This window comes from Pungitius pungitius, chromosome 12 (assembly GCF_949316345.1).
Source record: "Pungitius pungitius chromosome 12, fPunPun2.1, whole genome shotgun sequence".
Classification (NCBI taxonomy): Eukaryota; Metazoa; Chordata; class Actinopteri; order Perciformes; family Gasterosteidae; genus Pungitius; species Pungitius pungitius.
Window position 1 is genome coordinate 7468507 of NC_084911.1, and position 24298 is coordinate 7492804.

Sequence of the window (24298 nt, forward strand, 5' to 3'; positions counted from 1 at the left end):
AACTAATTTCATAATCGTGAAATCGCAATGATTACGTATTCGAGCACGTGGATGGGCTCGTGAAGAAATGTCTGTGAAATGTCAGATTATGGTTGTCTCCACTAAGCGGCAGCAGATTGGTCTTTTAGTGTCACAGAGTAGTCCATGCCTCTTATGCCTCTCAAAGTCTCTGAAATAACTGTTAAAAAAACGAGATCCTACATGACACTGAGATGTATTTGTTTGTTACTCTTGCCTGCCATAATGCGGTTCTTTCTGTACCATTTGTGCCTGTCCGAGTACTGTACACAACTAGCAAACAAAGCCATGCTGATTCTTTAATGAAGTTGAGTTGTGTCAATCTGCACACAATAAGCATTGATGTAAAAAACAACTAACACATGCAAGGTATCTAAACAGGGTTTGACATTTAATGTAATAGTCAAAAGGTACAGTATTGTTTCATGCAAAAAACGTCTCAAATGTCTCACATGAAACCAGCACAAGGCGTCATATTTGGGTACAGTTTACAATGAAGAACCTTTTTTACACTCATAATAATTATCAAAGTCAAATGGCATTTGCTCTTTGCACACTTTTTTGGTCATATCAAAGGCTCTGCCAGTAAAGAGATGATTGGTTACAAAATCTTAAACCAACAGTCCCAAAAGACGAGCCAGTCAGGCGGGCAACATTAGGCCCACAGTGGATCTTTTTTCTCAACAGAATATGATGACCCTCTTAAACTCTCTTAAATAAAATAGGTTCTTACGCCAAAGCATTACAAAGAGGACAGCTGTAATATAAAAAAAAGTACAAAATGGAGGATTCAATCCTCCTTTCCAGAAATGTTACATTAGTGACAATATGACTGCTCTGACAATTGTGTTCAAAGTGCATTCTTGTCTGTTCAGGATTATTTAAAGAAAACGTTAGCACAAGCACTGATTGTGCTTCATCAAAACAGGTTTGTCACATGGAGAAAAAAAGAAGACATGTGTATAGTCGGCAAAAGTATTATTATTGTGATGGCTCTGCTGTCAAAAATCAGGGCGCCAATTGCCACTTATTATTATACCTGAAAAACTGATTCACTGGATTGTTACACTTTGAGCTATTGTTGCAGCATAAAATTATAGTTCACTTTAAAATAATACCTTTGGTTGACAAGATAAAATAGCTCAAGAACCAAAACCCCATAAACAGCATTACTGATTTGTGATGATTATCCGCTTATTTCAGCTGAGTGGTTTTTGGTGAAGTGCTTTGGATTTAAGGCAAAACGTTTCTGAAAGTGCTGCATTCATTGATTAAACACATGATGAGGACTGTAAATTAAAACGACCTTCACACAGAGACCTTGTTAACAAAAAAAGAAGAAGATGATGATTTATTTGTGTTTTTGGTATATTGTATCTTATTATATCTTAGATATTTTTAGACTATTGGACGGCGGGTGGAGTTAAGGGTCTTCGATGTCCAGGAAATCCTTTTTGGGTGTAGCTTCTCCTCTGTACCAGGCGCAAGAGTCGTCGCTCCTCTTGACGCAGGAAAAGTGTTTGGCCTGCCCTCCGTTGACCGTCTTCTCGATCACCCAGTCCGTCCACAGGCACTCCGCCGGGCCGCTGATCATGCAGGGGATGGAGGTGCAGCGGGTGATCTGAGAGTCGGAGAACAGACAAACATCAGGGATTCGAATGACAACAAAACCAACAATCCATCTTTGGAGATTATTTTTGTTTGCACGCAATTTCTACCTTGCAATCACAGCCCATCTCGTAGCGCTGGACCAGGCTCTTCTTCTGCGTGGCGCTCAGGGCCTCCCAGGGATGAATGAAGTCGCACAGTGTGATATGCATCGTCCCGTCAGTCTCCAGTTTGCCTAAAGTGGGAGGTAGGTGCACTCGATTACACGGAAGCTAATGTGTGACAATGCGTCAGGGGAAATGATCATTAGATCTTGTAAAGTGTGACTTGAGGCGTGGTAAAAGCTGGTACCTGTGATAAGATACTCCTTGCCATCATTTTCAAGAGTCACCCCGCACACTGCAGAGATGGGAGGCGTGTACACGGCATCAAAATCCCGGGTGGGACCTTTGAACATCTGACAATTCAAGCAGAGAACAGGGCGTTTAGATTCATGTGGCGGGAAAAAAATAAAAAAACATGAAGACGTCAGCTTTATCCAACATACCTTGATTTGTTTGAGGTCATACTTGACCTGCTTAACGGGGTTTCCATAGATGTCGTTGCCAACGTCAACCATGTGCCTTCCAACCACCTTTGCCTTGATAACTGTAACGTGAAGAAAAACCACCCACATTTGAATTCATTGTGATCAAAAACCGAGTTTCAAAGTCATGGAAAAAGGCAACAGGATCTGGGTCTGTCATCTGATGTGGGCCCTCCACATGTTTGCTGCAGTCAGCAACAACACATTGCTGTGGCTTGGGTCTGAGGAGCTTGCATGTGCTAGGTACTGGGAAGACAGAGGCAACATGAGTGTTTCATCAGCTGCAATCAGAGGGAGGAATGCGTGCTGCTCCTGGGCCGACACACGAGGAAGCCAGTCAGCAATCTTATGAAAGACTGTGTCTCTCTCTCTCTCTCTCTCTCTCTCTCTCTCTCACTCGGAGGTTCCAGCTTACAGTCTCAGAGAGCTTTGGACGGGGGGGAAAAAATATAACTGTTCAAGTGGAAAAACATCATCAGAGGCATACCGATGAGCATTCGAGCTCAAATATCGAGTATTCCACACAGAAATATGTGCTTAAAAAACATGGCGATTATTGTATCGTTCACGGGACTAACTTACTGACAAAATCACATGTTTAAGCGGTGGCTTATAGCGACGCAGTTAACGTTGACCAGATGTTCCGCCTGAAGTCACGGATTAAGTCCTTGCCTTCCTCGACGTTTCAGCTACCGACTGCTCAAGACCACCACCAGGCCTGCAGTCCTCACCAAATAAGATGGCGCCTTTTCACTTGCTTTTTATATGACGGAGGTACGAAGCTGCGAGCCATATGTGCCCTAATTTGATGACAACAGAGGCTTGGAGAACAACTCCTTTTAAGGGTCTAAACACTCAACCCGTGGAAATGAAAACTGTGAAACTGTGGACGGGGAGAGTGATGGAGTGACGAGGGTGGAACCCGAGAAGGAGGCAACTTACAGGAATGGCACTCGTCATTGCAGCGGTAGCCTGTCAGTGTCACACGTTTAAAGCGAGAGACTAATAAATACTGAGAGGGAGGGGCAGGGATTTGTTTGTAGCTATGAAAGTCACTTGTGCAGGCTGCATTGATGGAACACATATGATGACATGCACATACGTCTCATATACTCTGTAATTTCAGCACTTGGGCTTTGATAACAACTTTCTGACGGTGCGGTTCATCTTTTTAAATTGCATTCGACACGTTAAAGAAAGAGACTTTCTTCCATTAGTTATTAGGGTTAGGCTTAAAAAGACACTAAATCATTAATATATTAGGTTTTCCTTGTGGTGGTATAGTGTGTTTTCTTCTTAGGTCATTTATATATAATTTCCTGTGATATAAACTCATCATCAATCATTTGGCGCAGAAAACTGGGGAGTAAGGGAACCGTCTCATTTTCTAGGGACTCAAACAATTAACACTTGTTATTTTTGTTGTACTATTGTGATCATTGAAGTGAAAAACAGGAGAAAAAGAAAAGAAAGCAAATACATGGCATGTAATTGCAGGGCCTTTATATCCACATATATATACAGTATATTCTAGATTACAGAGTCAAGTGGACTCCTTTGCTTTTACAAGACTGCGTGGGTGCATAAATCCACCTTCCATCATCCCGTTCTTTTATTTGAAACATTTCCCTGCTGCTTAATGGCTCTGTAATAGTGGAAGTAACGTTAGAAAACTGGCTCCCATTCAATAACCCAATATCCCTCTTGTTCACAGGTATTTTCTACAATCGCAGAGATTTGTGAAATAAAGTGGAAACCCATAACGAGCGGAGCATATGACCGCACGGCATTCCTCTGCCTCAGCCCAGCACCCATGGGATGGATTTCAATTTATGGGTGGAATATTTTTTTTTTTTTCAGTTTATGATCTGTTTTGAGGACAAACCAATGGAACTACATGTTTACAACAAGAACCGATCTGGTAATAGATTCATTTCATCCAGTTAGAGAAAAAAGCTGCTAGTAAAATACAGAATGCTGAGCAGAGGTGGAAACTATATCCGACTTTTTCATCATGGATTTTGACCTCTTCATCTATTTTTCACTGTATCTTGATGTTGACACACACAATGAGAATACTTTACAAAGTAAAAGCTCTTCTTCAAAACGGAAGTTACAAGGGGTTGAATTGAACTGTTCTTCCCCATTTTTAAGTGGCCCTGATGTCAAGTTTGTGAGCTACTCATGTTCTTGGGTAACTTTCCGACACTGTGACCCTAGGTTTATGCAACTTAAGTAGCACTTTCACTTCAGCAAACTATCTGACAGCGAGTAGGGGTTCCTCAAGGCGATGTGTCACCGAGCGGTTACCGCAATGAAATTCTAATACCAACTACACGTGCATATAGTGCAGGCTATGTGTCATTTTCAATAACACAGGAGTGCTGTTGCCTAAGCTAAACCAGGGGAAAATACCTGATGCATCCATCGCCACTACTATTACTGCTACCGCTGAATTTAAAGGAGCTTTTTGGCATAAAAATATTGCAAAATGAAGTACAATATATTCAACGTGGCAGGTTGTGAATAGCCAATTAAAATACTTTTTGTATTTGTATTTTTATAAATAATATTGTTATTATTATTAGTAGTGGCCGGCTATTCCCTTTTACACAAGTGGTTTAACTCAAGTTAAATTTCCTCCTTAACTAACATCCTTCACTCTTTATTTGTGTCTTTCAATATGTGGCGGCCCTTGGATAGAGGCAACTTTAATTTATCCAAACAAAAAAAGTAAAAGGAACTTCTGATGAGTCCAGACTTTCCATCACAGAAAACTATCCGGCCTGACGGATAATGCGGTTTCTTCACCCTCCAAAGTCATGGAATCCAATGGTGAAGAGAAACCTTTGAATAAATCAGCGTCTGTACACATACCACACACGCAGCCAGCCCACAACCAAGAAAAAAGACCCTCAGCAAACCACAAATTCAAATAGCTGTACAGGCAGGCCACTGTTAAGACTCTCTTTAGCTCCAGGCCTGTGTCAAAGGCAGCAACAGGCAGTGTTTTGTAATAAGCAAAATAGAAATGAGAGGGAAAATATCCATTTGACCTTTGGGAAAGAGCACATTAATTTGCCATTTAGTAGTCGTTAAGGAAGTGCACAATAAAGCTCTCAACCACGGAGTTGAGGATGATGATGTATTTTAGGTATTACTTAGTCACCACGATAAAACACACACGCTGTATGCTGTTCCTTTATCGCACAAGAACTCAGAGGAGGAGGATAGCTAAAGGGGAGATAACAAAAACTCTGATCAGCCTCAACAACAGGCAACATGGAAGAACTGTTTAAAATATTTAACATCGTCTTTTTCTGTTATCACATCCTCCCATTTCAACCCTGTTTGTAAGTATTATCAACACATTAGGCTTTAAGGCAAGTCCATTTTTATACATCTATTTAAAAGCTCTCATTCTGCATAAAAATAATCCCTGTCAGTGTCAGTCCCTTTGCATCAGCAATAACGCTGGTGCTTTACTGCTGGAGGTGTTAAGGTTAATTGTGGTAATTCCTACAGTACAATCATGTATCTGTAGAAGTGCCATCACGTGAGAACCATGCATTCCTTAAAGGTCAACTTTGTGTTGTTTCAAGAAGAAGGACCATTCAATTACCATATACAGGATCACCAAGATCTCATTACATTCAAAGTTCAATTCAAACACAATAAGCTCTCAGACAATTGTAAATTCCCCCTGTGATGTAGTAGAGAAAGAGTTTGAAGCAATTGGAGTACAGTTTTTTTGAGTGCTTGATTAAATTCTACCTCTGGTTACAGTTCTGGGTAACCAGATGATCCGAGACGGAAGGAGGAAAAAGAGAGGAGGGCAGTGGAAATAAGATGAGGGACAGAACATTCCTCCCTCCTTCCCCCTATAATTGTAAACACTAGAGTAGGGAAAGTTCCCCTCTCGGCATTTACAGTTTCTTTCACACACACACACACACACACACACACACACACACACACACACACACACACACACACACACACACACACACACACAGACACACACACAAATCTTATATTCAAACGAATCGAGACTTTTCTTTTCTATCGATTATTCTGGTGAGTTGACTTACCGACGTCTGAGTTGCAAAACGCCTGCTGAGGATGCGTAGGGGAGCAGCTGCAGGCTTCTGCCATCTCATCCACCCTCCACAGAAACAGGATGACCAGAGTGGCCAGACCACCGCTCGTCGTCCAGGACATCTTAAGACAACGGTTTAACCTAAGGAGATGTGACGGGGTTGGGAAATAAACTACGGCTGAGCAGCGCCGGCGAGACTTTAAAAAAAAAAAGGAGTGGACCCTGAGAGGTTCCCCCCCGCCCCTTTTGGCTCCTGCTGGCCGCTTGCGATGAGGAAGAGATGCGCAGGGCACGTGAGGGTTACGATTCCCGTAGAAGGCTGCACTCGAGACGCGGGGACTTGTTGCCTTCGGGTCGTTTTTCCACTGCACCGGGGAGGAGCAGCCGCGTCCTTAATAAAGCGGGCTGGCGGCCCCTCCCTCCCTCTTCCCTCCCCCCCACACACACACTCCCCCGCTGGGGGCGCAGCCAATGAGCTGCAGCGGCCGCGCGGAGGTCAGAGGCTGCCGGTGGTTGTCTCAGGCGCGCGCGGATCCCCGTCGTCACCTTCTGTTGCGATGAATGCTGTTGCACGACGAAGGTTGGAGAAATCACGGGTGACCTCGGGAACACCCACGCGCACGGGTGCACGACTCGACCTGGGACTTTTCCCCATTCCAGTCCCCTCAAGTAAAACGTTCATGCAACTTAAATTCAATTTAACTTTAATTACAACCTTTCATCTGAAAAAAAATGACCTGAAGTTATCTCCAAAAACTTGTTGTCAGTGTATAATTATGTTTATAAAATCAGCAAAATCACTATTTATATACTGTTGATGGATCATAAAAAGTGACATGGTGCTCTTAAAGTTAAAATACATTTGAATTCAATCGTATTCGCTTTTCTAGAGCTTTAAAAAGTAGGATGGGGGCCAGAGTCTTCAGTTATCAAGCTCCTCTTTTGTGGAACCAGTTTCCACTTTCAGTCCAGGGGGCACATTCAGTTTTAAGATAAAGCTTAAAACGTTCCTCTTATAGTTAGGGTCGGCTCAGGTTAGCCTGGACCAGCCCTTAGTTAAGCTGCTATAGGCCTCGACTTCTTCTTCTTAGGAGACACTGAGCTCCTCTCCCACTCTCACTCTCCCCTTCTACAATAATTCACGTTTTATTAATGCACATCACTAATTCAGCTTCTTCTCGCCTGGCAGGTCTCCGTAGATAGTTCGGTCCTGACTCCTGCCGTTGGCCCTGCTGACACCTGTTGCATCATATTACTAATACATGGTTCATTCTGTACACATGACATCCATTGTAGCTTATCCCTCCTCTGAGGTTTCTTCCCTTTTTCCCCCATGGAAGGGTTTGTTTAGTTATTGGGGAGTTTTTCCTGTGCCGATGTGAGGGTTTCGGGACAGAGCATGTCCTCTGAGGCAAATTTGTAATTTTCGATTTAGGGCTGTACAAAATAAAATGAATTGAATTGAATTCATATAGTGTAATGTCACAACTCACAAATTTGACTCAGGGGGGCTTTACAATCTGTACAACATACAAAATACTGACTTGACCTTTGATTTGGAGGAGGAAAAACTGTATATTCTTCCCAAATACTTTGTCGTCTGTAAAGTCTCCTTTTGATTGTTCTCTGTTTCTTGGATTATACGATGATGATACTCTTTTGTATGTTTGGTGGATATGAAATTACATGGCCTACAGCCTGTTATCTTGAAAACCGTGTTATAGCCGGCACCCCTCTGTATAAAGGTTAAAACATAATTAAAATCAGCCAACCACCAACTCTAAAGCCAGCTAACTGACACTCTGTACATTGTTAGATAAACAAGTAAACAAAATCTAATTTGTGTCTTTTACAGATCAGATTAGATTAGATTCAACTTTATTGTCATTGCACAGGGTACAAGTACTGAGGCAACGAAATGCAGTTTAACATCCGACCAGAAGTTCAAAATAGCAAAATGTGCAGAGTATGTGCATGTGTAAAGTGTAATAAGTGAATAAATAGATATGTGCAGTAAGAAATAGTTGTGCAGGATGATTTGTCGGACTGTTTGTTCGTTGGCATCATCTTCCTGGTTTCTTGGTAACTGCTGAGAGGTGAGAACCCCCCCCCCCCCCCCAACCCGAGGACAACCAGGTGCTCCTGCTTCTACATAGCACAGGACGTGACCGTGCTGCCAATCCCCTCATTTCTCTCTCAGTATTTATTTAATGGAACTAAATATCTGGACTGACCTCCATCTGACCTTTTACATCCGGGCCCTCTGTGTGGTAACACTGACTATCCAACATCTTACAACACTTGTGAAGACACTACAATTTGTAACTTTTTCATTTAGTTTCAGTATGACTAGTGTGTTCTTCCCTTTCTTGTATACGCCAAATTGTTTGCTCCTACTCTGCAACAGCAGAAAGAAGCTGTTAACGCAACAAGAGCATCGCGTCAGCAAACAGCCGCTTCAGCCTTTTACATTCAGCAACGCAATAATTCACCTGGATTGGATTTTTGAAATTTGAAATTTGATCTCAACCAACTTTTGGAAATACATCTCACTCATTAGCTTATTTACACTGTGTGTCCAATATATTGATTCCCAGCTTGCAGTTTTTTCTCCTGTTTGGTGCTGAGCATGTAGTCGGATAGTAGTAGGAACAGTAGTAGGGAATTTAGAGATAATTAATTGAAAATAGAGGCAGAATATCTTGACATTGACTAAAACAGTGGAGTTGAGTGAGCCGTAAAGCCGAGTGTGCCAGCAGTCACTCTGAACGTATCACCAACGCCCACTTTCTCCTTCTCGCACCAATTCCACATTGGCATTTGAAACATTGCTCATTTGAACATTTTCTGATGATGGCGTGAGTCCTGTTGAGTAATCGTCCGGCCTTATGCAGGCACAATCATTTTCATTAACTGTGAAACACTGTTCTCAACAGGTCATGGAATTAGGAGAGAGCTGGAGGAGGGCAGAGGAGTGACATCATCCCCCTAGACTTAATAGATTCAACCTGGGGCAATTCCCCTAACCATATGCTACCCTAAGCCCCTCTGCTCCTAGGTGAAAGAAACATTAGGCCACAGTCAAATTCTTGAGTTACTTCTCTTCCCGCACACCAAAAATGGATGGCTCCTTAGTTGGTCACTAAGTGTGCCGCTGTTGCTGCTGCAAAAGCACCTCCAGGAAACTGAGTAAATCAAGGGTTTGGGCCTCCCTTGTTGTTTATGGCTTAGAATGAGGAGAGATCACGGCAAGGGCGTGACGTGTTTGATGATTAGAGCTGATGCTGAATAATGCCGAGGACTTAAGGGGGAGTAAGAGAGAGAGAGAGAACTGCGTCTCCTGTGGCTTCCTCACTCTCTGACATCATGTTTGGCCATTAAAAGTCGGTCTTCCGGCCGCTCGGGGAAATATTTCCACTCTTCCACGTGTTTTCACCCTGCGGCTTAGCCCACTTGACTTCTGTGTAAAAGCTGTCCGGGAAAGAGAGTGAGGGCATTCTTTTGGAGCGAGAAGGGCGTCAGTCCGATAAGGAAAATTCCCAAATTGCTCAAAGTTTTGCAACAGTGGCGTGACTCGTAAGCTGAGCGTAAGTTAACAGATACAAGAGACAGGAGCAATGACAATAACACAGTTGTCAGGGGTGGGACAGGAAGTGAGACACACTGAAAGCGGTGATACATCCGAGACCATGTGAGAAATGGGGCCTGCGTCTCTTTCCTACAGTTTGCCAAAAAGCATCAGAGGGAACAGCAGGCGCATTCTTCTTGGCCAGGCGTGCCGCCCCCTGTCCAAACAGCCCGCTTCCTTTGCGCCGAGATGCCGACTGGCGTGGTGGGCTCCGCTCAGATCGCCGCCGTGTCCCCGGCTTCTGAGCATATTTCTGATGACCTCACAGCGTGATCATTCTGAGCCATTTCCCACACTGCAACTCTCCCTTTTAGGACAAGGTTATATTCGTCAGTAAAGATCTGGGTAACTGTATCAACATTTGGTTTTAATTTGTTGAGAGAGGGCGGACTGTTCAAAGAAGTGCAACGTAAGCAGCCACCCCCCCCCCCCCCCCCCCTGTGTTCTTTAGCCACTACAAACTCCACAAGGGTCTCAGGAATGGCCATACATCACCTAAATTATAGGCTTGCAAGGCCAGTAATACTCTCGGAAGGAGGTGCCCGGCAAGATGGAAAAAAAAGAGAGGGTCTCATTGCGGGAACTGGTGGGTGCTGTGGCATTGACCCACATCCTCCGACTCCCACCTCCCCGGGCCCTATGGTGCATGCACACATCTCAGATGACCTGACCAACGCCTCGAGCGTCCATTCCCGGCCTCACGCCGACCCCCCCCTTTCCTCTGGGGCCGGCCCCCGTTGTGATGTAACCCAGACGCGGCTCTGGGGTAATTCCCATCATTTTCCAGGCGCACGGTTATTCCGATTTTATTGGTGGCAACGTGAGACAATGAATCAGCTGTGGCCAATTCGCCTCTGGGCTGAAAAACAGAAGTGAGAACATAGACTCTGAGATCAAATGGTCAGCACTGTCTGCGTGTAACAACGCCCGGACGCCACAGCGTCGCAGTGAGTCACCGTGAGTTGGCCGGGCAACGCGCACAACGTCTGGTCAGCGGAAATGTGGAAATGTTGCTCGTCAGAGACATCGATGAATGCACCGGGACTCTCACTCTTTTGTTATTTCCTCTAAAATGCAACAGGGGATGCCTTGAAAGCCCATGGGCCGTTTCGACCACAGAATTCATTATTCATCCAAGGCATCACTTATTTATTTGTTTATTTGTATCTTCAAATAATAAACACAATCCAATTTCAATCTATAATATCAGTCAATCTGTGACTTTTCATTGATGAATATATTTCCTTCCTTTAGTAAATGAAATATTTAGTTTCCTTGAGCAATACCTCACAGAACAGAAGCTGCAGGACGTGGTGACACGGGACGGGACTCACTGGGACATTAAACTCCACCAGCTCCAGAGGGAAACACCTGGCTCTCTTCATGCGTTAAACTAATCCACTACGTTCAGCACATACTTACTAACTTTGTGTGTCTGTGATTTTTATCAGGAACGGTAGCAAGGCATTAGCTTATAAGGGATTTCATTTTCAAAAATTGCTGCCTGCTGCTGCAGAAATGAACTCTCCATTTCATTTATGTGAGATCACAACATACTTCACTTTTTCAATCATAAAGAAAACATTTTGGGAGGCCCCTGGAATCCAAACTGTAAGAGTGAGATTAATCATTGTTCATAAAACCCGCCAAATCAAATGAAAAAAACGTGGGGGAAAACCAGACAAACACAGCCTGCTGTGACTTGTAGGGGCAATTATTTGTGAGCTAAAATTACACAATAATAAACATACAGCCAGATGTTCCTCGCCGGGAAAACAAGTGATGACTTTCCTTCTTTCCGCCTAAGTGGAGACACCTCATGGTGAAGGTAACCTGGCACAAGCTTACTCGTGAATCAGACCTGTGCAGCACTCTCTCTCCCTCTGGCCGGGAGTCTGTAGAGACCCACGAATGCATGTGGAGGAGTTGTTTGTGCACACGGAGATCGTGTGATAAACTTTCCAGGCTTTTGATCAGTCATCTTTTAATCATGAAATACTTTGCTAAGCCCGCAGTCATCACACTTCTCAGAAACCACAGAGTCACTGTTGAACTCAGCTGTCCAGGCATGAACACACAGCCTGTCAGTCATGTGTAGGGACACAACCGTGATTCACAAAGAGGAAACTGATTTCATCTTTAAACAGTTATGTTGACAGAAACTGCTATGTTTGAAGTTTGCTTTTTACATTAGAATGTGGGAACGTTTTTCAATGAACGTGACTTCATTTCAGCCAGACACAATACTGAAGCTTTCTCATACAGTTGCAGGGGAACCAGCAGCGACTACAGGAAGACTTTATTTTGAACGTTTCACTTCTTAAACTTCCAACTATTTTTGTTTACAAATTACACAATCAAAATATAGTAGTTTTTAAGTCTGTTTTGTGCTAGCTTATTATTGGAACAGTTGTAACCGTCATATTTAACAAACCTTGAAGTGAGTATTCCAAACTGCAATGCACTTTTTTTCTCCTGCAGAAATATATAATATTTCTCCCCTCTTGTTCAGTAACATGAAGAATTGATAAATGCATAATAACTCCTCTCCTGTTGTGAGCTTTTGTAGTAGCAAAATGGCTGAGATCATGACAGCCGACACATATACAGCTCAGGAGGGAGCACAAATGTCCTGTATGTGTCCAGTAGGCTGTTAATCAGTCTGATCAGTCTGAGGATCAATTTCACGTGGGCCTATTCACACACTTGAGTGTCTCACGTCTGGATGAACATTAACTTATGATTTCTTACTGTTGTTAAAAACAGACGCTGAGAAGGATTAAGATGTTGATTTATTTATTTGCTGTTAAAAATAAAAAAGCAGTCAATGAAAATTGATACAAATCAGATCACAGCCAGGAGAATCAAGATTTATGAAGAAAAGACAAAAGAATCAGAATGTATTGAGCCCGGCTCAGCTTTTGGATCAGACATACTCCGGTCTGACCACAAACTGGTAGGTGTACTGGTCATCGGGACAGGGATAAGCAGGAGCCAGGCTCCCATTCACAGCCATGTGGTTCTTGAAGTCCTGCACCTGAAAGATGTACGTGCCTTGACACATCAGCAGGAGGCGATTACGAAAGAGGATGTGGCGCCATTCACTCAGACTGTTTTGAGGCGCCAGCCGCGCTGAAGGGAACGACTCACATCTCACGCCTCGGTTTGAACATTCCTGTTGGTTGTTGAAGACATTTGCTTCCCACTGGATCTTGTTGTTCTTGAAGATCAGGCTGTTGTGGACAGGTGTGTTGATAACCCTGGAGGAAGGATAGTATTGATAGTATTGATTGTATTGATTGTATTGATTGTAATGCATCTGGCGGTTTTGGGTGCGATTCATAGCGGTGCTCCACGGCTCGGCCGTGTAGATCCTCGGGCGGTAATCGTCGCTGTCTTTGTCGAACTTTGGGTTGGATACCAGATTGCCGAAGAGCAGAACATTAAACTGTAAGGCTTTCAAGAGGTTCTCCCGATACATAGCCTCGTGAGTGGCGTAGAGGGAAGAGTTGGACTCCAGGTCATTGAGTGCCTCGGCGGGGATCATGGGGAAACGGATGCGTTTCAACAAGTCGACCTGGGTTTCCGAACTGATGGAGTCGCCCTTCTCTCTGATCCAGCTCTCCACATTCCAAAGCAGGAAATATTCATCTGGCACCACCAGGTCGGAGCGCAGTAGAAGGGCTCCGAGGAGCTCGACGGAGAGTTGAGTCCAAGCCGGGGAACTTGTCAGATTTTGGTAGTTCCAGGCCAGATACTGAATACAGTTCTCCTGCAGGACCAAGTCCCCCGTCTCCGCTGCATATTCGTAAAGGGACACCTGCGTGTGGAACGTGGCGTCTTCTGGGAGGATTTGAGAGAACAGACGGCCTGTGTCCTCCATCAGCTGCTTCACCCCGAACTTAGAAGCCAGCCAGTGGAGGCACTGCACTGAGGAGAAGGTCACTTCCACCTTGCGGGTGTAAATGTACCTAATGAAATTGCAGAGGGTCGATTATAGTGGTTGTGCTTCCCATTTACAGGCTCACTACACACCTGGGTGGATTATGTGACTTTAAAACAATTGTCGTTCAGTTCATACCTGATGAAGGAGGAGAAGTTCTGCTGGCAGGCCTGGCCGATGTCGACTGTGATGCCGCTGATCCCCTCCGAGGCATTGAAGAGAGGGAATTGGGAGAGGATCGCTTTGTGGGCACAAACCGTTGATCCGGCCATCTCTGGCGTGCCGTCTTCCTCTGTGTTTCCAGTCGCACTCATGACCGTGATGGAGAAGTCACAGCCGCTCCCGCTGTCAAAGATCTGGCCGCGCTCGTCAGACAGACTGATGCTGTGGTCCAGCGAGTACGACGAATCACGGCCGGTCACATTGGAGCCTGGGACCACACATCATCGGGATAAACATTTGGATGGAGAAAGACAGGGTCCCGGAGGGAGTTTCGTACGTACCGCTCGTTTCACAAATGACTCCAACGTCCTCTTTGTGGCTGCAGTCACTCGTCCCCCAGCTTTTGAAAGTGCACGTGGAAAGGTAGTTCTCTGTGCCTTGACATTTGAGATCATCCAGCCAAATAGGTCCGGGCGCTGTAGAACAAGAGAGGGAACAACAGGTAGGTTGAGGCCTTGCTTTGTGGCGTTCATTGTTCAAACCCCAGGGCCCTCGCTCACTACAATAATGTCACTGCCCCCTGGTGGGTGATTCGTGGAAGTAGAGGGCACCTTTACTGTAGTCCTTCCCAATGACCACAGAGTGAGCTCCAGGGAAGCGGAGCTGACGACAGACCACCTGGGCCTCGGCCAGGTCCCAGTCGTCGTCACACACCGTTCCCCACTGTCCCTCGTGGTAGATCTCCACGCGGCCGTCGGCGACACCGCCGCCAAACAGCCTCACGTCACCTTCCTGCGGCACGGGGTTCTTTTTGTGGCCTGTAGGACATCGGGCTTGGATGTTAAACAGAGGCCATGACAGCAAAGAGGTTGTGCAAACATCTGGATGATCGACAGTCTGTGTGAGTGAGCAGGGGTCTGAATACATACACACACACACACACACACACACACACACACACACACACTTACACACACGCACACATGTTAAAAAGGAAAACTTTGATTGGAATTGCCTGGATTACACATGAACTATATATATAGTTCATATATTTTAATTCAAGGTAAAAAAGTGTGAGAATTATATTGTCTTTACACAAATGGGACGTTCTGGATGACTCACCAAAGAGGTTAAATCTTGCTGCACTTCCAGACACATGGAGAAGTAGCAGAAGCCACAGAGTAAGAAGTTTTCGATGTACAAGCATTTTCAGTACCGCAATGTCTGATGCAGACAGACAACAAAAAAAAAGGTCAATATGAGAAATATGCAGCTATTTTTGATTAAAAGTTTTGCCTTTAATGATTTTGAATAGTAGAAATGTATATTTTTTGGTCTTAATGCATGGTAAACAATTCCTTAAGCAATCCATTAAGAGGGAATACCATCTATGTAAACTGTTTTGTTTTAATTGTACATTATGTGTGCATCAAAAGACAAAACCTAAAAGACCAAATATACTACATCCTCACATGTAATCAAAGGAAATTACCTTCTCCTCAGTGGTTACAAAGTGATGTCGTCCAGAAATGTGCTTCTCTATTGAAGTCAAGTCAGGCACAAATGTCTCTCCTTTTAAAGTCTGGCTGAAGACAGGGTTCACTTCTCCATTCCCGCTGCTTTCCCAAAGTTTCGTTTCACACTAAAGCAGATAATCGGGGTGTTGCGCAACACGTCTTGGTTTTGTATGGGGTCAGATCAGTCTCAAAGCACACATAACGACTCACAAATTCACACCGAAATATTCACAAATGCGCACAGAACACATACACAGATACACAGAATTTACAAATACATTTCAATGCACACACCAATGAATTACGATTCATATTTGCGCATCGCGGATTTATTTGTGTCGTCACTACCAGACGCCATTGTTTGCTGACTTTGGACTTTATAGATAAATATGAAGTCCAAAGTGTAGTACAAGTTGCGTTGCTGTATAGCTGGGAGCCTGGATGGGGAGGAGAGGGAGGGGGAGCTGCGTTCATGTGATTGGTTGAAATGAGGGTGACATGTGATTGGTACAGATCGGTTGATGTTGAAAAAAAAAACACATTTGTGGATCTGCAGAGACGAGGCTGAAAAAACCCACACACAAATGTCAAGCGATCCCTCAAATATAAATTACACATTAATTGATGTGTTCATTGAAATGCATTTTTTATTAAACTCCATTTCCGCCACAAAAAAAGAGAAAGATAGAGAAGTTAGAAGTTAAGAAGTTAAAAAGTCGAAATTGTGACTTAAGATTGACTTTCCAAAGCCTCTTGGCGACTTTTTGTCAAAAGGGACTAGCGACGAATCCGGCGACCTGCTTTCATTTGAGACTTTTGTGGTGTCTGACGTGAAAGCGCGTATCGTTTTGCAGTTACTGTCCTACGCGAGTGACACAGAAACCTCGCGGCTTGCAGCAGCGCAGCTGCAGTCATGAGCGCAGTCACGTCCAGTCTGAAAGTCACGCGCGCATGCGCAAAGCCGCCGCGGATTCTCCAGCGTCTTTCCTCGTTGAATAATTGGCAACACTGGTTCCACAAAGAGAGGACCTTTCAATCGTTTATCACAATTGCCGAGTAAATTCCACCCGGAATGTATTTTATCTCCCAATAACTTTAATTCATCTCGGACTCGGAAATACCGATAATTTAGACTCCGCTCAAAGCGGACCACTCCCAGTGAGCACAAGACGTTATTTCAACGTTGAAATATGGTTGAAATCGGGTTGAAATGAGGTCTGAATGTCTAAGACCTCATTCCAACGTCTTTTCAACCGCCAATGATTTAGAAAAATGGTTTACAAACACAAAATTATATTCTATATTGATATGAATAAATACAAATTAATCTAATTGTGTTGTCCTTGTTATGGGCTGTTGACATGACAACTGACTGTGTAACTTGTACTTTTCCAGCGAGCAATTTATCCGTTGAAAAGACGTTGAAAAGACGTCTATGTTTAGACCAGTTTTCAACGTGATTTTTAATATCGGTGGTAAACGTACAAATGTGGACGTCATTTCTTTTTAAACCTATAAAATAATGCTATAGCACAAAGTAGAGGACGACATTTTACCGTATTAAAAATCACGTTGATATGTGGTCTAAGCATAGACGTCTTTTCAACGTCTACGAATAGGCGTTGAAACAACTTTCACTTTTCATACGTCAGACGTCCCTGTCCCTCCCTGTTGGTTACGAGGTGCGGAGTGAGTGGGTGCAAGTTTCCGTAGAACGTTTACAGTTTGGTAAATTTGGCAAGATATTCAGATATTCAGACAGAGCCGTTGTTAAAACACGAACGACACCTCTCTGTGACCGGAGTGACGTCAACAACCGGCTGCAATGAGCCTGCGCATGCGCATATCTTAAGTCATAATTTCGACTTGAGTCTCTAGTGAAAAATTTACATTACTTAAACGACGAAGAGTCAGAAAATAAGAATCAAGCCATTTTTACTCAGTCATTCATCACAAACAATTATAGCACTCATTGTCCTTCAAATAATGTACATGAAGAATAACAACTGTTTAGTTATTTCAATGAAATTGGTGTGTGCAGAATGATGTTTAACATGGAGCAAACAGGACAAACAAACCTTTTGAGAGTGTACAGTATGTGCACATGTATGCTCTGCGAACAGAAATCACAGTCTGATAAATCAATCTTGTGTACATTCATCATAAGAAACGCTGCACTACTGTTGAGGGCCACATCTGTCCTCGGTGAGGAGACTGTCTATGGACTTGCTGGCATTGTTTATGTTGACTGGCCCTCAACTCAAAAATAAGAACCTTTTTTTTTTACAGTGTCAGCCTGTTCTTCTATGTACTGAACACGATCCATGGAACTTCTGCCTCAACGAAGGAAGCAGCGAGTGCAGTAAGTTCAACGGTGACTTGATTGCAAACAAAATAGAACAGTGCAGTGTCAACACGGCGAGCCTTAAAGTTCATATGAACTCCAAGCCCTCGTACTTCACATCCCCGATCAGGGTTTCAGGCATCAGGATGCGTCCTTTGAGCGTGAAGGCCGTGATGTACGTGGCAACCTTGTCGCCGTCCTCCTCCGACTTGAGAGCCACGATGACCTGGTCGTCTGTGTTCGGGACGAACTTGAAGGAGGAGAACCCGTGGGTGGGGTTAAGCGGACCCACGCGGCTCACGAGGATGTCGCGGAAATCCGCCGAGCAGCTGAGGGCGAGGTTGGTGCCGCGGCGCTCGTCCGCCGCCTCCTCGTAGCGCTCCTTGCTGGCGCGCCGGGGGAGGAAAAACCAGCGCTGCAGGGCTTCGCTCCACGCCGCTGACTCGTGGATGAGGTACCCTGCGTGGTTTCAGAGGGATGCAGCAACGATTCAACAAAGAGAAAGGAAAGGGGGAAACGATGACGAGAGAGAGAGAGAGAAGATGTGCATCCTCACCTGGAGGCTCCAACCCTGCAGCAGCCTTGAGAGATTTGTAGACGGGAACCCAGTTCTCGTGTTGCACGTCCCCCCTGAAGCCCACTACCTTCACCCAGCTCGGGTTGTTGTTGACAAACACCCCCTCAGTGGTGGTCCACTCTTTCCCCAGACCGCCGACGTACAGGTGCTGGTCCTTCACCGCCATCCACTCGGCTTTGAACCCTGTCGGGAGAATAGCGATCAACCGCACACACACACACACACACAAAGAAAATGCTCCATGACAAGCCTAAGAGCAGCATTTCAGTAAATATGAGATGAGAGGATTAGCATGTACAGTTCAAATATGAAGTCAAGTGGTATCCAAACCAGAATAAAACGTGGTCACATGTCTAGGAGTTTGGATTGAACCATTTTCTGAAGCATTAGATGACTTCACCAGCAAAAAAAAAAGACGCATTGGAAAAAGTAACTAAAAAGCCGCCAGAAATACAGCAGTGAAACATCAGCGCGCGTACGAGGAGGCGAGGAATGCTGACCTTTGGCTACGCTGCCGTCGCCGTCGGCCAAGATGACCCAGGGCACGATCTTGTCCCCGTCGATGTGGTAGACTACGCCCGTCCGGTCGTCGACGCTGTAGAGCTTCCCGTTGAACGCGACCAGCTCGGACAGCTCCATGCCCCTCCCCTTCTCCGACAGGCTGCTCTCCAGCACCACCCTCTCCGCGTCCCACTCCACCGCCACCTTGTCACCGCTCGGGGACACCGACAGATGGCCCCGCCGCAGGTAGCTGAACCACGCCAGCGTCTGGTTTCTGCGGGACCTCTTGTCCAGGTCGGCGATGAGTCCGATGCGGTAGCGGGCGCCGTGCGGCGTGCGCTCCGGCGGGCTGAGAGGGTAGGTGTCGTTGTAGCGGGGGGCGGGCGGGCGGCCGTCCACGCGGGCGGCCCTCCAGCCGTGCGGGTCGTCGGAGCGGGAGCGCAGGTGCATGAAGAGCACCAGGAAAGTCGCCAGGAAGAAGGCCACCGCCACGATGGGCCTCCACTTGAGGCGGAAGCGGGGGTCGGTGGTGTTGGCCATGGACGCCAACATGGGGAGGCCTCCGACAGAGATGAGCAGGTTGTTCACAGGCTCATTCTTCTCCGGTGAAGCGAAGCCCGAGGGAGCAGGCATGGAGGACGCAGGCCCGGATTGAGCTGCAGAAAAAGAAAGAGAGACATGGGGTACATTTAAAAAAAAAAAAAATAAAAAAAAAAAAACACGAGGCAGCGGATTGTCAACAAGTAAACGATACATTCATTGATAAACTTTCGGTTAACCGATTACAGCCTTTTGGCTTTCATTAACTTTTCACTTGGGTTAAGGGGCAGCGAGACTGTGTGACAACGCAAATCCCAAATGCATCAGTTGGTCTCATTAAAACAAGTCCGCTGACTCTGACATTGCACCCCACCCCACCCGGGATATGCATATGGTTTATAACCATGGAAATTTATGTACACATCTGTATTTCTGCACATCTATTGTATTCCTGTATCAGTCACCAAGATAACATACGTGTGTAACCTACGTGGATTCTTGACTGTAGAAGAGTCATAAAGTCAGCAAACAGGCCCGATATGGTCTGTGGTAGAGAAACATCTGCCTAAAGTGGGCTCACATAGCTAACATTTAGCTTGGTTGTACTACCCATGATTGATTACCTTGAGCAGTGTTTTATTTCTTCTGTATTCAAATAATTGAATTTGCAAGAGAAATAATATGATTTGCTCTTTCAGAAGTGACATAGTAATGGTTTCATTATTTCCTCACACATAGTCACCATTCAGGTTGTACTACATTCTTCATCACAGTAACACGTCATATGGACACAGTAAAGTACAGTCGGCCGTATGGACACAGTAAAGAGTTTCAGGTAGCGGGAGAAAGTCAAACCCAATGGTAAAAGGTAAAATTACAAGGCAAACGTCAAAATAAACTTGAATGTCATCAGAAAACTTGTTCAAAACAAAACTTGGACCAGGGCCTACGGCTCAACAGGTGATGAAACCGGATCTAATGAGACTCACATACTCTCCATTAACAGATGCCGTGGGCCGGTTGCATCTGTAGTCCCGGTGGCAGGCCGGTCACTCATTCAAGCCTCCGGTACGAAGCCCCCGTAAAACACACACACACACGAGTCACAGTATCCAATGTCGAACGCCACTCGGCGGGAAGCAGGAAGCAGCCCAGACACGGGACAGCCGAGTATCGAGTGGCCACCGTGTCAACGTGGATGTTGGGAGGAGCCCAGTAAGTGAGTAGAAAGGGGAAGGCTTATGTGAACAGGTAAATCAGGAAATACACGTCTCAGAATTCAGCACATGCACAAGTCCTTATTAGTTACATATCCAGAGGTGCGTTAGTGAATTACTCCCTGCGATACAAAATATCAAACCCTGTTTTTTTTAGTTTACCAACCCTCACTTTAATGGACCATTAAATTAGTCGATTCATCTACAATCCAGAGATGAAATCAATAAGGCAATAACCATTAGCTCCAGCCGTAGTTCAATTAAACCAACTCATTTTCGTGCACACAAGCAAAGACGTTGCTTTAGTTTGGCCCCTGAAAACAGAAGGATGTGACACAGCAGGCAGAAAGCTTCCTTTTGAAAAGCATATATGGCACCTACACTACTACACTCAGGACTATTTAGTTATTGTCTATTATTATTCATCCCTTGATTTTATTTCTTTGTTTTAAATGTCTCTTGTTCTTTCTGTGCATTGTACCTGAATATTATATGTACCAAGACTACATACAACTGGTGAATGGAGAAAGAAAGTAACTGTCTGAATATGCATGTTGTTGTGAAAAAAGGAAGAAAAAAAAAAAAAACACAAGAAACTGTATATCTTAATGCTGGCTTTTGATAAAACATGCAGCGTCTACACAGGAGGCCCCACCGGGGCCCCGCAGAGTAGCAAACTACTACCCAACAAATTCCAGGGACCGCTAGAATCTGCCCCGGCAGCTTTTACACGCCCTGCGGCCTAAACATGGCTGCATTTCTTCGAAAGGAGGCTGAAAGACTCTTTCATAAGAGGGAGCACCCCCCCCCCCCCCCCCCCCCAAAAAAAAAACCCTGCAGGAGCCAAACAGCAGCCCATTGTGGCGGAACCTTCAGGGCCCCGCACGCTTCAGGCCGGCCGGAATACACCAACAAGCGGCTGATGCTCAACGACTCGGCGGGCTGCTTCGGACACGAAGATCCACGAAGAAGAAAAAAGAAGGCGGCCAACAGAGGGCTTACCCCGTCGTCTCCTCCTGCTGCTGCTGCTGCCGGAGCGCTGACCCTGCGCCATCGGATTTGTCTCACCGTCCTCGAGCTAGAGCTGTCCGGAGCTCCGGGCCGCTCACCGATCACTTGCATGGGCTCTGAGGATCGCTGCAGCGCTCGCGAACTTTGACCGGTCCCTGAGGATTATGTTCGAGTCCAAAGGGGCGAGCCAACACAATGAGTCCGGGCTTCAACCATCGTCGCAACCCCCCCCGCCGGGGGGGGCCAAAGAGCCACCCGGAGGGCGAGGGAAAGGTAGTTGAGAGACGGAACTCCTCTTATCTTTTGTATGGGAAAAAAAGGTCTCCGTAGCGTTAGGTTGCTACATAATGGAGGCGTTCCTGTGAGGTGACTCTGACGGGACTGAGGCCAGAGATCAGCTTGATAACGGTACACGTTCCACCCAAACCTACTTTCCCGTCACGGTGAGGTTGGTTAATAACCGATTCAACTCGTTCTGAGCTTCAGTCGAGGAAAATGTCGGAGGAGTTCCACGAGTTAATCATTAATCAACGAGCAACTTCTGAGGGCCTCGAGGCATATCTCAAACAGGTTTCTGTCCAAATCAACTTCTATCAATAAAATAATGACAAATTACCAAAGACATCATCATCGTAGTGGTTGCGAGTAAACTAAGTGGAAAATGGTCCCATTCAAGCACCTGGACCTCACCTAGACCCGGACCTCACCTTGACCTGGTAGTGACTTAGACCTGGTCCTGACTTAGACCTGGTACTGACTAGACCTGGACTTAACCTAGACCTGGACCTCACCTAGACCTGGTCCCGACCCTCTCAAATAATAAATAAACCCGCTGCTTTCCCCTGATGGAAAAATGTGAGCATCTCTGCTTTGTGCCGCCATAAAAAGGATGACATCTGGGGAGGTGGTCTTCAAAGGCAACAGATCAAGGACACAGCGTTAGGCCTATAAATCAAAAACCTTTCTAGCTGTCAGTCACACCCCCAGAGCCTCTGAATGTCAAGGCACAACCAAACAGATGTGCATTTGACTGAGGACTTGATAGGAAGTGGTTGCATCCACAAACACTGCATGATGCATTGATCAGTAACAGCGATATTTGAGTATTTAACGTTATCGTTTAGTTTGCAGGACGCCTGGGGGCCATCTCGCTGGCCCTTAAATTCATAGACAGCAGTGAGAGAAGTGACTAAATACAGCGAGGGTTACTTTATTAAACATACCAGGTAGTTGAGTTTTCTGTCTTCTTGTCACGCCTACACACACTCAAACATCATATCTGTGTGTGTATGTGTGTGTGTGTGTCCATATAAGCGTTAGCTTGTGAGCGCAGAGGTTAACGCAGATGCCGTCACAATTGACGCTGCTGCGTTCAGGGACGACGCGAAAACCTTCTCCAGCCGCCTCTCACTCACCGCGTTAGATGTTCCGCTCACGGTCCGCTGGCGGTTGAAGGTCAGATGTCATTATTTGGCTCCTTCTTCGGCTCCTTCGGCTCCTTCTCCTCCGCTCCCCGTTCGCCAGACGACCACTCATTACTTCCTGTATCTGCTGATGACGACAACGGCAGCGTGCACCGCTAGCGCGCGGTGGGTGGGAGAGGGATTACCGAGCGATGCGTTAAGGTGCCGTCGGAATATTTGATGGCGGCTGAAATAAACTGCGGAAATCGAGTTGTCTCTTTTTAAAGTGGCTGCGATGTGTGTGACCGAAGTATACAAGCTAAATAGAACATTTAGTGTGCATAGGATAAATCATCTTGTTCCCACAATGAAATGAACAACAAAGCAAAACAGAAAAAAACTGTAACTTTCACCGGTTAATTTTTTTACTTGAAGATACATAGCCATGTAAATGCAACAGAATACTTACCCGTAACTAATTCAAGGAGGATGACTTTGAATGTATATATTGTATATTACCACGTAGAGGAAGCATCAGATATCATCAGTGTATGAGGGGAATAGCTCTGACCAGGCACAATGTTAACTTCCCCTTATGCTGGTTCCGGTTAAACCCGATCATGCACATCTCGGTCCGATTGTGCAAACTAAAGAGCGGCCTGGATGTCGTCAGAAAATGATGACAAAGCCAATGAACCCTTTGTCTTTTGAAATAAAATTAGATACTCGGTTAAAGAAGCAACCAAAGGGGGATGATCAACTGTACCGTTGTCCTCTGTACCATAATATGAGCATTAATAGTGTGACAATGATGTAACAGTTTACTCTTTGTTTTAGTCCTTGGTTTACAACATTTCCACAACACTAATTGTTAGGTATGCCTTACATAGGCTTTAATAAAATCAAGAATTTCCCATCAAACAGCACTCACAGTGGAAACTGATAGTACAGTTTAAATTTTTTATTTTATTTTATCTGTTCAAAAATGCACTGAAATAATTTAGATTGAAATTAAGGCAAATTATTTCCTTTAGTATTTTCACTCGGAATGTGTGAAAACAATCTACATCACAGGAGGCATGTTTATTATTAATGTTCTTCTGTAAAATGTGCATTGTCTTTACATAATTAGAATGTCACCTCC

At 45.1% G+C, this 24298-nt stretch overlaps 3 protein-coding genes across 6 annotated transcripts; all 3 read right to left on the reverse strand.

The window, feature by feature from the left end:
* Positions 1-304: 304 nt before the first annotated feature.
* Positions 305-6694, reverse strand: timp2b (TIMP metallopeptidase inhibitor 2b). The gene is made up of 5 exons (XM_037477350.2): positions 6304-6694; positions 2174-2274; positions 1978-2083; positions 1737-1861; positions 305-1639 (listed from the first exon to the last, which is right to left on the reverse strand). Exons 1-5 carry the CDS (start codon positions 6431-6433, stop codon positions 1442-1444), a joined length of 660 nt encoding a protein of 219 aa, XP_037333247.1. The 5' UTR covers positions 6434-6694; the 3' UTR covers positions 305-1441.
* Positions 6695-12718: 6024 nt separating this feature from the next.
* Positions 12719-15693, reverse strand: LOC119220548 (galectin-3-binding protein B-like). The gene is made up of 6 exons (XM_062565940.1): positions 15537-15693; positions 15167-15268; positions 14656-14862; positions 14386-14520; positions 14021-14312; positions 12719-13910 (listed from the first exon to the last, which is right to left on the reverse strand). The coding sequence occupies exons 2-6, from the start codon at positions 15249-15251 to the stop codon at positions 12866-12868; spliced, it is 1764 nt and encodes a 587-aa protein (XP_062421924.1). The 5' UTR covers positions 15252-15268; positions 15537-15693; the 3' UTR covers positions 12719-12865.
* A 331-nt stretch (positions 15694-16024) lies between these two features.
* Positions 16025-23571, reverse strand: cant1a (calcium activated nucleotidase 1a). Of its 4 annotated transcripts, none has more exons than XM_037477100.2 (4): positions 21743-22862; positions 18983-19639; positions 18462-18665; positions 16025-18364 (listed from the first exon to the last, which is right to left on the reverse strand). In XM_037477100.2, exons 1-4 carry the CDS (start codon positions 21792-21794, stop codon positions 17994-17996), a joined length of 1284 nt encoding a protein of 427 aa, XP_037332997.2. In that variant the 5' UTR covers positions 21795-22862; the 3' UTR covers positions 16025-17993. The 4 variants fall into 4 exon arrangements, with proteins under 4 accessions (XP_037332997.2, XP_037332996.2, XP_037332999.2 ...); XM_037477099.2 differs by lacking the exon at positions 21743-22862 and adding an exon at positions 20517-21527; XM_037477102.2 differs by lacking the exon at positions 21743-22862 and adding an exon at positions 20513-21526.
* Positions 23572-24298: the final 727 nt, after the last annotated feature.